At 38.5% G+C, this 16,479-nt stretch overlaps 1 protein-coding gene across 6 annotated transcripts in view; it reads left to right on the top strand.

The window, feature by feature from the left end:
* The window catches only part of RASAL2 (RAS protein activator like 2), a 271,051-nt gene that overhangs the window by 195,414 nt on the left and 59,158 nt on the right, over positions 1-16,479 (top strand). For all 6 annotated transcript variants that reach the window (XR_011558627.1, XM_070746687.1, XM_070746688.1 and 3 more), the window contains one exon: positions 13,965-14,118. Coding sequence is in view for 5 of the 6 variants with exons in the window: in XM_070746687.1 (XP_070602788.1) it covers positions 13,965-14,118 (154 nt within the window). In the remaining variant the exon portion in view is untranslated. The remainder of the gene's footprint in view (positions 1-13,964; positions 14,119-16,479) is intronic.

The following is a 16,479-nucleotide window of genomic DNA, read 5'->3' as shown; positions in this document are numbered from 1 at the left end:
ATAAGACAATAGGACAGTAGGCACAGTGGTACGCTTATGCACGCCCCTTAGTTTCAGAATAGTTTCCAAAAGGGCAGTTGTACTGGTGTTTTACTTCAAATGCAATGAAAAGTTTCATGACACCTTAAAAGTTTACATTTTTTATCATAGTGCAAGCTTTCTCCTGATGCATTTTGCTTCACAAAAGCCTTTACCATGGCATAGTAATTGCTTTTATTGGGAACGGTGTCACTAAGTTAAGTGTTGCACTTGACAAAACAGTTACAAAATGCTAAATAATATTTTACTTGTCTCTTGGACATTAGTTGATAGTAAACTCTGATTACATAAAGCTTCTTTTAAAGATAAATTAATATTGTTATCTTTTTAGTATATGTACACATCAAGAATACTTTTTAAATTGTTTATTGTGGTCTTTATAACTATGAGACACCTAAAATAAGACCAGTGACTTTTCCTTGTCTATTCCAAAATTAAAAAGTCTTCTGTTTCATGGGTAACTTATCAAGCTCCAGGGAAGTCAGGAGATTCAGGCAGTTCAAATGAATTTAAAGACCTTTTGCAAGTTTAAGCTCTCTACAAAAGTCTGATCTATTAATGATCAAAGGAAATGAGCAAGAATAAGACATTTAAAGTGTGTTGGACTTAGATTTGTTGTGGGTGTACATGACTTATGATGCATTTCACCCTCCCTCGGGGCCAGTCTTATCATTTCCTACAGTACAGTAACAGTCCATAGCTTTGCTAAATGGCAATTTTGACTTTATTATGAAATATCCGGCTAAACTTAGTACTCAGCAAATCCTAGAAAAAGGTACTGACAAATTACTTTGTTTTATCAACAAAAAGACAATATGGTCATATCCGGGAGTTGAATGTATAAAAACATAAGTATGAAAACTGGACTGTTGTCAATAATTATTCCAAAACTATTCAGTTTTGCATTAATGGATGTTTGAAGAGGGAGGATTATGATAAAAAGAAGAAATGGAGGAATTGAAAAACCAGAGTGATTCAAGAAGTTCTAGAACAGTGATGGCAAACCTTTTTTTCCTCGGGTGCCGAAAGAGCATGCACAAGTGCTATCGTGCAAGCGTCAATGCCCACATCCATAATTCAATGACTGGGGAGGGTAAAAATAGCTTCCCCCCCCCCCGGAGGCCCTCTGGAGGCTGGAAATGACCAATTTCCCAACTTCTGGTGGGTCCAGTAGGCTCGTGTTTCCCTCTTCCTAGGTTCCCAAGGCTTCCCTGGAGCCAGGGGAGGGTAAAACACCCTCCCCCTTCCCCCGGATGCTCTCTGGAAGCCAAAAATCAGCTGGGCAGCGCAAACATGCACCTTGGAGCTGAGCTAGGGCAACAGCTCGCGTGCCAGCAGATATGGCTCTGCGTGCCACCTGTGGCACCCATGTCATAGGTTCGCCATCACTGTTCTAGGATTTCAGAGTTTTGGCTTCTAATTGTACTTCATTACATTCTAACAGCTGGTGGTTGAGTGAACTGAGGGGTTTTTTCCCCCCTAACAGCTAACGTGAAGATTCAGCTCATAGATATGAGTAATGTGATAGCATTGGCAGCATTCATGCAAGTCATTAGTGCTAAAGTTTCTGGTTCAGAGAGCACCTATTTCTTCCTCAAATGGCTTGTTTTAGCTTAATGATTGTTTGCATAATATTAAGCCATTTATCTTTGGTAGTCTTAAAGTTTCCATTCTAATGTTTAAAATACCTTGCCATTTTTTCAGTTTTTGAGACATTCCTGTTTTTTAAATCTTTTTTTTCTCAAATATTGTCTTAATCAGAAGAAAGCCATACCCCTGTGATGATTTCTCTGAGACTTCGCTTGGATTTTAATATGATTAATCTGTTCTCAAATATTAACATGGTTAGACATCCCCCAAGTCAAAAGCAGAATTTTTTGATCGTTCAGAAATGGTATTTAACTTCCTCTCGTTGTGAAGAACTGGCAAAGAGAAACAGGGATATGAGCGAGAGAAGTCTTAAATGAAATAGTAATCATTTGCTTCCTGCATGTAAAGATTGCTGTGCCTGATGAATATCTTGGGAAAATTATGACATAAGAGGCAAATGCCCAAACCAGCTCTCTTTGCTACTGCTGCTCCTGTCTTAACCATTTGAACCCTCTTCTGAACCAGGCAAGGTCAGTTTAGTAACGCCAATCGTGTAGCAACAAAACATTTGTTTACAGTCATCATTTTTCAGGCTGTATTCAAGGCACAGAATCATCTCAGTTTTGGGGGAAAGAAAATGGAATGACCTTCCTTGATGTTAAAATTAATGGGAAGTTTTGACTGAACCAGAAGATTAAGGGGACTGGACCAGCCTTCTAAGTAACAACTCTTCCTATTGCATAATTCCTTAGGACTAGCTTGTATTCTGTTTGCATAAAACAGTTTTTTTATTTCAGAGTGCCTTCATATGCTAGAGTGATACTGGCACTCATCTGGGTTTTGTGATTGTTTTTTAAAAGGAGTATATGGATATATTTTAATGTATATATTAATAGTTTAGATTGTGTATATACAATTGTTATTGTACTAGCCGCCCCAAGTCTACGGAGAGGGGCGGCATACAAATCAAATCAAATAATAGATAGATAGATAGATAGATAGAGAGAGAGAGAGAGAGAGAGAGAGAGAGAGAGAGAGAGAGAGAGAGAGAGAAAGAGACAGACAGACAGACAGACAGACAGACAGACAGATAGTTATGCTGGGTTCTAAGACACGAGACTCCCGAAAATTCAAGGGTAAAAAAGTCAGACACACACACACTTGAAAATTCAAAAACAATGTTCACAAAATTCAAAAGAAACAAAGCACCCTTTTTGTATTGCAAAGAGCACTTTTTCCAAAACAAACTTGTAGGCAGTAAAACCCCTTAAGCAGTCCCAAAGTACTTAGCTAGCAGCTGTGAAGAACGTCACAGCCCTCTTTCTTCCAGGAGTTGAAACAAACACGCTTTGCTATGGCTTGTTTTCAAAGTCCTGAAAAATCAACTTTCTTGAAACACCAGGCACTTCCTCCAAAGACAAACAGATAATCTTCCATACGCAGCAGCCGACAAGCTGTCCTTTTATCAGCAGCCCTAATTAGTTGCAGCACACCCAAACCCATGTGAATTCTCTTATTTCTGATAATATCTGCGCAGCTGCTCCTTTCTATTCAGTGCTCTGCGGCTACGTACGTCAATAAAGGGTTCGTCATCCGAATCCAGGGATGATAACGAGGATTCTGCACTGTCTCCCCCTGAGTCCAATTCCTCTTCATTTCCTGATACTGACTGTTCGCTGTCAGCAGAAAAAGGCAGTAACACTGGCCTCTGACACTGCGAAAATTCACCCACATCCACCCCCTCAGTCCTTGGGGCAGGAGCTGGCCCAGAGCCAGCCACAACATACAATGACCACAATTATTGAGACTATTGAGACTATCTACTGTCAAATAGGAATTATTATATATTCATTCTCTGCTGGCTTTAAATAGATTACATGGATTAAAATGATTTTATTGCCAGCGTGCTAGCATTTTTTTAAAAACCTTCCCCTTTTCTTTTTTGTATTTTAATTGAAAAACAAGAATGAAAATACAAATATTAAAAATTGTATTTTTTTTGTATTGCATACAATTCAAATACTTTAAACCATTTCTTAATTTTCTGACTAAATTTGTTTACAGTAAGTCTACAGTCATTAAAATACAATTTTAACTTGCATTGCACTATTTTCTGGGCAGTCTCTACCACACAGAAATAATTTTTAGTTGTGGAATTTACCCATAGATTTCCCACTGCCCCATATAACACCTGCGAAAGTTCCCCAACTACACCTGAGACTGAGCTTTCTTTATGATTATTTATTTATTTGTTTATTCATTCGTTCGTTCATTCATTCATTCATTCATTCATTCAACTTCTATGCTGCCCAATCCTGAAGGACTCAAATTATTGCATATCTGTGGAACTGATTTCACAATAAAACATGAGGGCTATTGTCCACCTTAGCTTTCAAGAAGACTTAAAGAAGACTTTTTAATAACGTACAGAGTTTAATTTTGTGTGGGAGAGAGATGGGTAGACTAAAATTGGATTAATTAATGGATTTGCTTCACTTTTTTTTTGTCCTGGCAATGGACTTATTGTATTTACCAGTTAGAGAAACTATACTTAACTGAATATAAACATTTTCATGTTCAATTTATTGTGAAAATAAAAATAACCAAGTCACCATCATGGAATCTTTCAGTTCTAAGAAAGACAGAATAGGATTATTTTCATATGAAAAATTGCTGTTTACACTTATATTCCATCAGGTTCATACTACAGAAACTCAGAAGACGACTGCAGCCAACTAAAAAAATATTTTAACTGAAGTTGTAGAAAACGTTGTGATGCATGATCAGTAGGAATCAGATCCCTAAATGTGTATAATTCTGCTTTGATGTAACAAGTGTTCTCTCTTTTTATAAGCTTTGTTTTTGTTTTTGCCTTGCTATGAACAGCTGTTCCCAGCTATTTGTGTATCACACGCACTTTCCAATGTCTTAGAAATCCCCATGCCATTGCAGTTCTCCCTTAGCAGAGTCTGAAGCAAATTATCCTTCCAGTACGACCTCATTTCTGATACTGCTGACATGCTTCAGCTTGTACTTCAGGCGTATTTTAGTCTCCTACTCCATGAAGGATTTTGGGGAGATGCAAGAAACATTGGACACATGTTTCTTCCTTTATTCTTGTCTGCTGCATTGTTTTATTCTTTTTGCAGGTGATTAAGAAAGTTAAAATAATCCTACGTTTCACTTGTGAAGTTTTGTTTTAAAAAAGAAAAACAAATCACCAGGTTTTTATATTAAATACATAGGCAGTTGATTGTACCAGTTAAGTAATGTAAGGGATTGATGATTTTTCTTACTGGCCCCAGTTTTGCTTATAATGGGGGAGGGGCCAGAATGATGGCTGAGATAGATTGCATATGTCAATGGCTGCGGTTAAAGCTCACTGGACAGCTGGGAGAGGTTTTACCGTCTTGGGATTTATTGCCATGTGAGAATCGGCCTGATTTAGTAAAAGTCATTTTATGGTATTATCAGATAGCTGCAGATTGTCAGAGAATCCTCTCCATACTTCCAGAGAATGGCATCTCCTGGGCTCTGCAGTGTCCAATAGCCATGGCTTTGGGGTTCCTGGTGAAACGGTACTCTTTCTATTCTAGGTGGGTTCTTTTTTAAAAAAAAGAAGAAGAAGAAGTCCTCTTGCAGTACAAAGAATCTTGGCAGATCATCTGAACAGTGTCATACTGCAGGCTTTCGTTTTATATTTTTCATGACTTTCTTGCCTGGTTTCTAATCCTAATTTATTGAAGGCACCAATAATGGGGTGCGTTGATTTGCTTCTGTTTGACCTGGAGGAGTAAGAGTCTGCTAGCCGCTTTGCCTCATTGCTGCTTCATAATCAGTATATAGTATTTCTGTGAATATTGTGTGCTTGAGTGGCCCTACTATTCTGTTCTCCTTTAGTGAATCAGAGTTGATAAGTCTGCTGCACAGTGAAACCTTGAACACCAGTAGTGTGCCTCAACTTGCCAACCTGAAGTTCAGAGGATGTCTTATTTCTTCTTGTCAAAAGTAATGTAGCAGGAGACTTTAGTTTGTTTGTTTGTTTGTTTGTTTGTTTGTTTGTTTGCTTGCTTGCTTGCTTGCTTGCTTGTTTTGTTTGTTTTGTTTGTTTTGTTTGTTTGTTTGTTTGCCATCAGTTATCTCATCCCATTGTAGACTTTGTTAAGTAGTGCCATGGGATTCCAAGTTAGCTGGAATCATTCAGTGAAAGAGCCTTTCCAATTTTTTTAAGTGGCAAACAATATCAGAAAGTTAATGACTGCAAAAGGACCCAGAACCCTTTGCAGTCAGAGTGGCAAGACATTAAAATAATTCCATAGGATTGCAAATCTCTCGGAAGCAAATTTAAGGCTTATAATTTTTGGTTTTCCACCACATTCTTTGCTGACAACTTTATCATATATATGTACGGTATACATTTAAGTAGCAAATGCACTGTGGTTTCTGGTTATTATATTTCACACTTGGAAGATTGGCGTTTATAATTTATCATTCTTTTCTCTGCTGAGTAAGCCCGAGAAAAAAACAGTTGCCCAAGGTTGTTCAGTGAGTCTACAAACCAAGCTGCAGTAAGGACCCAGATATGGCTTACTTCCTATTTGTTTGAATATGTCACGCAGTGTAAGGTTTATGAGTGCAAGTATTTCACTAGGAAGGGTAATTTAGGGAACCGTATGTGGCATTTTAAATCAGCTATATTGAGAAGAGTCCAATCTCATTTTGGCAAATGAATGCTACCTATAATTAAACTTCCTTGATTTGTTCATATGGTAAATGAATTAGATTGTGGGTGGTGTTGGTATTGTGTTAGTACCAGCCTTAAATTTGCTTCCGAGAGATTTGCAATCCTTTGGAATTATTTTAATGCCTTGCCACTCTGACTCATAGCAATCATAATTCAAACCTGCAATTTAGACTTCAGACTTTAAATAGGTCAGAAGCAGCACATGCGCTTCATATGCAGAGAGCAATCAATTCTTCTGTACCCTCTTCTTTAAAAACTATTGTTGTTTGTCAGCTTGGGTGGTAGAATGGCATGATCACATTCCTGTGGTGTGCTATCTGAACCAATATGAGAATGAAAAAGTCACTAATCCTCTTCCTTCCCCCCATGTATGTGCACATCCCCCGCACTGCTCCCCACACATGTGCAAAGGCCTTACTGAAGCCTGGTACGTGAAAAAAATGCCCGAATGGGCAAACCGGAAGTTTGGGGAAATGCATTTCCGGTTTGCCAATTGTGCTGTTTTTTACACTCCTGGGTGTAAGCTTCCCTGAACTCTCCGGAGTGCAAAAAAACCAGCACAACAGCAAAACGGAAGTGCGTTTTTCCGAACTTCTGGTTTGTCTGTTGGACACTTTTTTTGCCACCGGGGGCTTCAGAGAAGCTTTCCTGAAGCATCCAGAGGGCGAAACGGCCTTTCCCAAAGCCGAAAATCAGCTGGTGCGCTGGAGCTGACACAGGCAAAGTCCCGCATGCCTTCCGATATGGCTCCACGTGCCACCTGTGGCATGCGTGCCATAGGTTTGCCATCACGGGTATAGTTGCTATAGCCTGCACAAGGTAAAGTGCCTAGTTGCTAATGGATGGTAGCTTCTGCTTATAATAGCACCTTATATCAACCTGATCAGAGCAGTCATTTAATCAGTAAGGATGTAGTTACATGGCACTGTCTTATCCTGGTGTTGAACCAAAAGGACAGGAAAGTTCTTGACATAATCAGTGGCAGTTCACTTTAATAAATCACATCAGTAGCCACTTTTTAATTTTATTTTTATTTATCTGCATTCGGCCCTACTGGGAGAAAATTAGTGAGCTATAGAATACCAGTATAATTTGTGAGCTATATATGTAATGGCAAGTAAGGATATATAAAACATTTTGGTTTCTGAATAATTTTCAAGCTCAGACTCTGCTTTTTAATTTGAAAAAGTTCTTTTGAGGCTGGAAGAGATTTATCCAACCATTATGGAAGTGATTCAAGCTATCTGTTTTGAATCTAAATATAGATATTTCACAGTGAAGTTCATAGAGTGTTAACTAGAACAGAATGAATGCTGTTAGTAAAGGCAGGAGTCTGTGACCTTGCAAATTAGGAGTAACTTTTAACCTTTTCAGCGGTGAACTAATAATCATTTTTCATAATGGTAGTAGGACAAGGCCAAAATAAAATGTGATTTAATCTTCATTTAAGAAGTATTTACTGTAATTCAATAGATATTATATGATTATTTCATCATTAACCTCTGCAGAGAAAAATTGCAGTTATCTCTCTCCTTTTTTATCATACATGTAAGTTTTTTTAAATAGTTCTGGGCTGTAGAATTGTTGAGGGGGAGAGTTAATAATCCAGATTAAGTGGAAAAGAAGTAAATATCTGAGAGGCCAATAAAACTCTAGGAAAGAAACGGACCTATGTTCACACATAAACTGAAATGTCTTCCTGCACTCTGCTGCTCTTTGTGATGTCCCTGTTACAACTATTGTGCTTCCTTTGATTAACTTCCATCTTTGCAGATACACTAAACCCCTCTTGTTTCTCCAATAATTTCCTTTCTAATAGAGGATCATCTCCATAGGGGATCAGCAGAGGATACAGTCTGCTTGGCACTAAAAGGCCTCTAAGTGGGAAAGCTGCATACTAAGTATTTCTTGCTCAGTGATCTTGTGTCAGTATCTTGAAGGAAACAGAGGAACTCCTCCTCCTCCTCCTTTGAAAGGTCACACCTTTGCGGTATTTGCCAAGAGTGCTCCCTGAGCTCTGCCACTGCTGCTTCTCCCTGCTGTCTTCCTCCCCTAATCTCCTTATGGATGCAGCGCCATGGCAACAGACTCAGGGCTGAGTGAGCTGGGCACGTACCAGCAACCTTGTTTTTGTCACCTGAGGGACAGGAGGAGAGAGGGTGAGCGATAAGGGAACAGAGCTTGGGTAAGGAGCGTGACTTGGCTCCTGCAAATTGTTTGCCATGGCTCTTCTTGGAAGTACCTCCGTCGAGCTCTGAAGCAGAAGCATTGACCACAGAATGAGGGCATTGCAGCCTCTGCCCTGAGGAATTCTTCTTCTGCAATGTAGCCAAAGAGAAGGAGGTGTGTGGGTATCAGGACACATGGCACCGCTATGATTTGGGGATGCACAGTCAGGTGGCTGAACAATTGTTTCATGTAGGTGTGCTGGTTATTTGTCTGCAAGGATCTAGCAGTGCAAGTTGTGCTAAAAAGTTATGCTTGTGATTATTTGCCTTGTTCCCTTGGCGTAAAGTTGGAAAATATGTCTCTTCCTGGCCTTCACTTCTTTATTTTTGGGTCTTCCAGAGGGTTTCAAAAAGAGCTTGTTATCGCAGTGCTTAGATGGTAACATCAAAACAAAATTATATATTTTTTAAAAAAAGATTGGCTTCTTTCACATACATGTAAGATACGCTTTTGCTTGTTCATATTGGTGACAGTGGAAGACAAACATATAAGGTTTGTACTGGTAGTAGAAACAATTTTAATGAAAAACATTTTTCAGAAAATACTTGTACAAGCTTTTCACCGTTTGTATTGGACCGCTTGTATCATTTCTTTTCAAACATGCTTTATTGTTATTATCTCTTCTATGCTTGCCTGTATATTGAAACATTTTGTCTGTTCAGAAGCTCTTAATATGGGACAGCTGATCTGAGGGAAAAATAAAACGATCTCTTCAAGTTGCCTACAGGCTTTTTCTTAAACCTAACTTAGTGAACAATGATTTAACATTAAAAATTCTAGGGTAACAATTTAATCCCTTTTAAATTGGCCCTATAAATATGCTTTTGAAAAGCTTGAAAAATTAAGGCAAGGAATAGTCTTAATTGACGTTTAAAAGCATAGTAGTAATACCAGAAAACAAAACTGATAACTCTGGAACGGAAAGAAACTGGTTGCCAAATATTTCCTGCTTTCTTTCTCTTTTCTGTAAATACATGTACTAATTAACCAAAACTTAAATTTACCATTTCAAATGGACAGAACTTCACAGAAGAAAATGGAATTTTCTTAAGAGCTATTACAAGTTTTCATGAGCCATAATTCCCTTCACTGGATTCATGCAGGGGCCAGGTTGATGTAGGATTTAAATTGGAGTGAGGTAAGGAGTGGTTGGGATAGAAGAGAGGGGGAAATAGGTTGACAATGCACAATTTGTCTTCCTTCTTTTTGTAAGCTAAGACCGGTTAGTTAGAAGAGGGGTACCAATTACTTCTAATCCAAACTATAAAAATTTAATTTGAGAACAATTTTAACTCCAAAATAAAGGAGAAATGATAAAGAAATAACTACTTATTTTTAAATTTGGTGTCAAAAGATTGCATGAATACGTTTTTTATAAAGTTAAATGCAGTGCATTTAAGTTTTTTAAAATAGACATCAAATTATGTCAAAAAGCTTTTGTAATTGTTGAGTTATTAACAGCCAGAAAGGGAAAGTATGCAAAAAAAGATAACTAATATCTGGAGTTTCCGTTTTTAAATAGTAATGTCGTTAATATGCTGCTTTTCTATTGCAACAATAATATCATTGGGTGGAAAATAACCTGTTTAATTCTACTTCAAAAATCTACGAGGTGTTTTTTTTAAGTTCCTAGTGAGCTTGCCTGAGGTTGCAGATCCAACCACTGCTCAAGTGATCATCTCTACTAATATAATCATACCTCATTGGTGTTACGTAAGGCTCTCACTGAGAAGTCTACTCCACGGAGGAGAGTCGCTTTCCCTCTACTTTTCAACATTTTCTAATAATCAGGATATACAGTTAGGAACTTTTAGATACTTGAATATTCTTTTGGATATTCAAATTGGAATATTGTGTAAGACTTTGTTTATAGGAATCTATTTGATAATAGCACTATGCCCATGATTTAGAATAAGTATTTTGGACCTATGGAATCAGTTCATTAATCATTCACATCCTTTTGTTATGGTCCTCCAAAATCAAATAACTGCTTCAATGTGTAGAAATGCTCTATTTGAAGTGTGCAAATCTTTACTTCCTTTATAACCAGACTCTGGTAGTCTTCAACTTGCAACCATTCATATAACAACCACTTAAATTATATTGAATTGGACACATGTTTCTTCTTTTATTCTTGTCTGCTGCATTGTTTTATTCTTTTTGCAGGTGATTAAGAAAGTTAAAATAATCCTGTGTTTCAGTTACAATGGCATTGAAAAAATTGACTTACCACCAGCCCCTCACATTTACAACCTGTGTAGCATCACTGTGGTCACATGATCACAGTCTGGGTACTTGGCAACTGCTATATACAGTGTTTCCTCGATTTTCGCGGGGGATGCGTTCTGAGACCGCCCGCGAAAGTCGAATTTCCGCGAAGTAGAGATGTGGAAGTAAATACAGTACACCATTTTTGGCTATGGACAGTATCACAAGCCATCCCTTAACACTTTAAACCCCTAAATTACCATTTCCCATTCCCTTAACAACAATTTACTCACCATTATTACTGGTATTCACCATTGAATAAGACACTTAATAATCCTGATATTTATAAACATAATTATTTATTAACAATAATTATTTTTTTTGTTATTTATTTGCAAAAAATATTAGTTTGACGATAATGTATGATGTCATCGGGCAGGGAAAAACCGTGGTATAGAAAAAACCCTGCGAAGTATTTTTTTATTAATATTTTTTGAAAAACCGTGGTATAGGCTATTCGCGAAGTTCGAACCCGCGAAAATCGAGGGAACACTGTATTTACAATGGTTGGAGCATTTCAGGATCAGGTGATCACTATTTGTGACTTTCCCAGGAGCCTTTCACTGAGCAAAATCAATGGGGGAAGGAAATTGGTTTTGCTAAGCAACTATCTGATTCACTTAACAACTGCACTAATTCACTTAACTATGACAAAAAAATATAACAAAATTGGGCTTCATAACAATCACAACATGAATTCTGCTTCCAGAATTCTGCTTGCAAGTTAAGGACTACTTGTATTATCTATTCTCAAAACAGGTAGACGTCACTTGTCAACTTACGTGTGCAATGAATCATTCAAAGTTACTGTATAACATTGCTGAAAAGACAACTTTGTGACTAAGTCATGCTTTTACAACCTTCACAGAATCTCTCTCTCAACCCTGTGCTTATTATTATATCAGTCAGTACATTTTGTTCTGTGCCAGCTCCATTTTTCTCTCTCAAAAACCAGAGATATTGTGTAAGCAAGCAGTCAATTTAGGCAATCAGTCTTGTGTTTGGTTCATCCTCCTTTTCCCTTATCGAGTGGAGAAATCAAAGAGGAATGGATTGCAAGAGAGTAAGAAGGCACATCATGGCAAATACACATTGAAAGGAATGTGCTATTCCAGTTGTTTGCCTTGCACACTCAGTGCTGAGAGCTAAAGGACACGAGACAACAGTGCCAGCACATTACTTTCAATGGGTATTCCCTATTATGTGCCTGTTTATTCTCTTGCAATCCTTCCTCTCTGATGACTTCAAATACAAGCAATGCAGAATGATTATCCCAGAATCAGGATAAGCATTCCAAAAACAAGCAAACTTCATAAATCTACAAATTCCTATTGTTATGATTAGCTTTAATGAATCCTAGTTAAATGGAAACCTTTGGACACAACCTTACTGAAATAGCAGCTGATGCTTCACTGTGGCCATTACCAGTAAAAAGAATTTCATTCTAGCAATAACGGGGCATAAGGAATACCAATCACAAGGCTCACATCCAGTTATAGACCCTCGGGGGTGCAGTGGTTAGAGTATAGTACCGCCAGCTACTTTTGCTGCCAGCAGTTTGGCAGATCGAATGTCAGTAGGCTCAAGGTTGACTCAGCTTTCCATCCTTCCAAGGTCAGTAAAATGAGGACCCAGATTGTTGGGTCAATATGCCTACTCTCTCTAAACCGCTTAGAGAAGGCTGTGAAGCACTGTGAAACGGTATATAAGTCTAAATGCTAAAATGCTGCTAGTGGATCATACGTAAAGTGCAATCAAAACTACAAATGAACTTCTATATCAAAAAAAGGGATCATAGCCTGCTGAAGTCAGAAAAGCCACAGATATGGCTCCTAGTAATCCCAAAAGTTGTGTCTATTGTGGCGGCAGTGGTGCTTATGAGTCAGCATAGATTCCTGGTAACTACATGGACAAGTCCTTGCAGTTTTCTTGGCAATATTTTGGAACTGGTTTGCCACTAGTTCTCCTATATTCTTAATGTGACATGAGAAGCAGGAAATTCTGTTGTTTTTGTGTCATCCCAACTGTCAGCGGTTTTTTTAAGGATGGCCTCTTAGATATAATTCAGAGCTTATGTGCTGTAAAAAGATTTTTCACTTAGCTTGTCTCTTGGAAATCAGTGTTATTGAAATCCCTTCGGGTAGGAAGAAGGCTGATCAGGAATACATCCAAGTAGAGAATGCCAAATTAATTTAATGCCTGAATACAATTACTAAGATTATCTATCTTCCTGTGCTATTTCAAAACAAAGCAAAAAGCAACCACCCACTCCCCATAGATTGTGAATCATTTTAGTATAAGTGTAATAAATCTGTCATTGTTTGTATCCCACTTGTATTTTCGGAAAAGGGAATATTAATAGTGACCATAGAAGATAATATTGTGCTTGGAAGCTGGTTCAATTCTTTGATTGACTTATTGCATTACTTTGATCCCATTATTCATTCCGTCACTCCTGCTTTGGGGGATTTTTTCTAACATGAAATACAAAAAATATGTCTGTTTCTCTAAGGCAGTGTTTCCCAGCCTTGGCAACTTGAAGATATTTGGACTTCAACTCCCAGAATTCCCCAGCCAGCGAATTCTGGGAGTTGAAGTCCAGATATCTTCAAGTTGCCAAGGTTGGGAAACACTGCTCTAAGCTCCTTCAAAAAATAAGCAAGATTGATACAAACAACTCATCCACAAACTCCCCCCCCCTGTTTAATTTTCAGAGCACCCTTTGCATTATATTTTTTAGAGGAATCTACTAGATAGGGAGGGGAAGGAAGAGAAACTGCACAGCTCTATAAATGTAACATTTTCATTTGTAGTGAATAAAAAATATACAGCCTTGGGAAGTTACTAATAGGATTTTGGATTCTATGAAATATTTAGAAAAACATTTGAATCATTCATCAGTAATTCAGAATACAAAATTCTAAAAGCAGAATTATTTTATGTTCCTGCGTTTGTTAAATCTTGACAGTCATTTGTTAGGGATTCCCAACCAATATTTGGAATGAGACAAAAAGATGCTTTTAAATTTAAATTTTATTAAATCCCCTCCTTTTTTCTTGGTGTTTTATTTCCATCTTCTGCTTTCTCTATTCAGGGCCACTGGCTTGTCAAAGCTGAAACAATCATTTTCCCATGAATCTTTGCTGAGTCCAGGAGGTCCTATTGAGACTTTGAATCTTGGAAGTGATGACAAAGTCTTTGTCATGCCACTTCATAGCAGTATAATTGGACGAGACTTCTGCTTTGAGGTAAATGCATAACAAAAGTATTCATTTTATTCCAAGAAAGAAAAATATAGTGGAAGACTGATAAATAGTGTTTGATCTTCTTGGTCTTTTTATTTTTTCAGTTTTAGAACTGTTAACAAATTTTGTTTCTTTAGATTTAACATGAGAAGGTTGTGGATTATCTGATGATCATATTATCTTCATATACATAAAATAACTGATATCAGTGATTGGACAGAAAGGAACACTCTTTTCAATCTTAAGAAAACATGGCAGTGAATGACTAAGAGAAACAAAAAGGAATTAGGAAATTTCTTATTGGGCCATTCATTGTCAATTGATGGAGAGTTGTGCCACAGTTGTGCATCATTTTTATCTCTAAGGACCATGGTAGTAATGCAGCATCACATAAGGAATTAATTTGCATGTTTTGATTATATCGGTAATGATTAGGGGTCTTCTAGTTTGCTTGCCTTGATTTATGATTGCTTTTTACAGTCTTTACTGGTGCATGCTTGCAAAATTTAACAGGTGTTTGTCCAACAGCATTTGCAACATACAACAGATGAGCTAATCTGCTGCATTCACTGTCCCTTTTCCTTCCCCCAAAATTATTGAACGCAGCTGAAGCACAGCTTAATATTTTTGTCCTCTGCCCAGATGCTTGTTACCTTTCCTTAATGCCTTTTATGCTGTAACATCACCATCACAGATTCAAAAACCGAATAATGAAGAATAAATGGCCAGCATTTTAGGAGATCATCTGGTCTTGGGAAGCTTTGTTTCCAAATGAAATATTGAAATGTTTTAAATAGAAAGAGGGCACTTGGGTGATTCAATGATTTCTCTGAGATATTTGCCATTTTAAAAAAGTGAGAGGAAAATGATTATTTTGATGTATGCATCAATGACTGCTTTCAATATCTTTCAAAATTACAGTTTTTCTGGGCCGAAAATTGGGAATAATTGGCTTTGGTTTAATACAGTGGTACCTCGGTTCTCGACCATAATCCGTTCTAGAACTGTGGTTGAGAACCGATTTGGTCGAGAACCGAATTAATTTATCCCATAGGAAATAATGGAAATGTATTTAATTGGTTCCCAGCCTATTGACTTACTGGGAACCAATTAAATCTACAGTATTTCCTCTATTCCCTATGGGATAAAGATCTCAGGGAACGGGATGAGAGGGAATGGGAGTCGGAACGCCCCTCCTGGCCGCCCTCTTAATAGCCTTCCAGTCTCTATCTTGTAACTTCTCCACGCAGCAGGAAGGGTAGGGCTGGCTACAATACCGGCAGCTTCGTGGGGGCTACTTTCCTCAGCGTTCAGTCGGTTACCTAAAAGCAGCTGCACCAATTTTTTTTCCCCGGCGGTGGCGGCTCCGTAGGCTTCCCTTCGAGGAGCAACAGCAGCGTCAGGAACGTCACGTGAAGGGAAGCCGCTGGAGCCGCCACGGGGAAAGAAAAAGTTGGTGCAGCAGCGTCGGGAATGTTGCGCGGTTCAGTTGGTTACCTCCAGGCAGTTGCACCAACTTTTTCTTTCCCCGTGGCGGCTCCGGCGGCTTCCCTTCACGTGACGTTCCTGACGCTGCTGTTGCTCCTCGAAGGGAAGCCGACGGAGCCGCCACCGCCGGGGGAAAAAAAATTGGTGCAGCTGCTTGTAGGTAACCGACTGAACGCTGAGGAAAGTAGCCCCCACGAAGCTGCCGGTATTGTAGCCAGCCCTACCCTTCCTGCTGCGTGGAGAAGTTACAAGATAAGAGACTGGAAGGCTATTAAGAGGGCGGCCAGGAGGGGCGTTCCGACTCCCATTCCCTCTCACCTCGTCCCTCAGATCTTACATTTCGGATAGAAAACAAAATTTTCTGTTCAGTATCCGAATTTTTGTTCGGATACTGAAGCAAATTTTTGCAGAAAATTTTGTTCGGTATCCGAAATGTACAAGAAAGGAAGCGTTCGAAAACCGAGGTACCACTGTATATTCAAAAGCTTTTCAACTAATTTCCTTAATACATTTAGTCAAAAAAAAAATTTCTTTCTCCTTTGGTATTCCTAATGGGAAAATTGAACTAATAAATTTCCCATTTAGATTATTGAATTGAATCTGGGATGTATTGAAACATGGGTGGGGTTCAAAAATTTAGCAAGGGATTCTCTGCCCAGTTGTTGGGTTGGTATGGCCTAGTTGACCTCATGCACCATAGTGGGATGGCATTTTTTCCCTCCCCAGCAGTGGTGGATTGTAAATAATTTTGCTATCAGTTTGTGCACATGGGCAGAAGCATCCCAGGTGGTGGGCACAGCCTCCCGCCACCACTGCTACCAGTTCTAAGAATCGGTCCAAACTGGGAGCAACCCACCATTGCTCCCTGGGCTCCTG

This window comes from Erythrolamprus reginae, chromosome 3 (genome assembly GCF_031021105.1).
Source record: "Erythrolamprus reginae isolate rEryReg1 chromosome 3, rEryReg1.hap1, whole genome shotgun sequence".
In the NCBI taxonomy this organism is placed as follows: Eukaryota; Metazoa; Chordata; class Lepidosauria; order Squamata; family Dipsadidae; genus Erythrolamprus; species Erythrolamprus reginae.
Note: the sequence above shows the minus strand (reverse complement) of the source record. Positions and strands in the feature narration are given on the sequence as shown.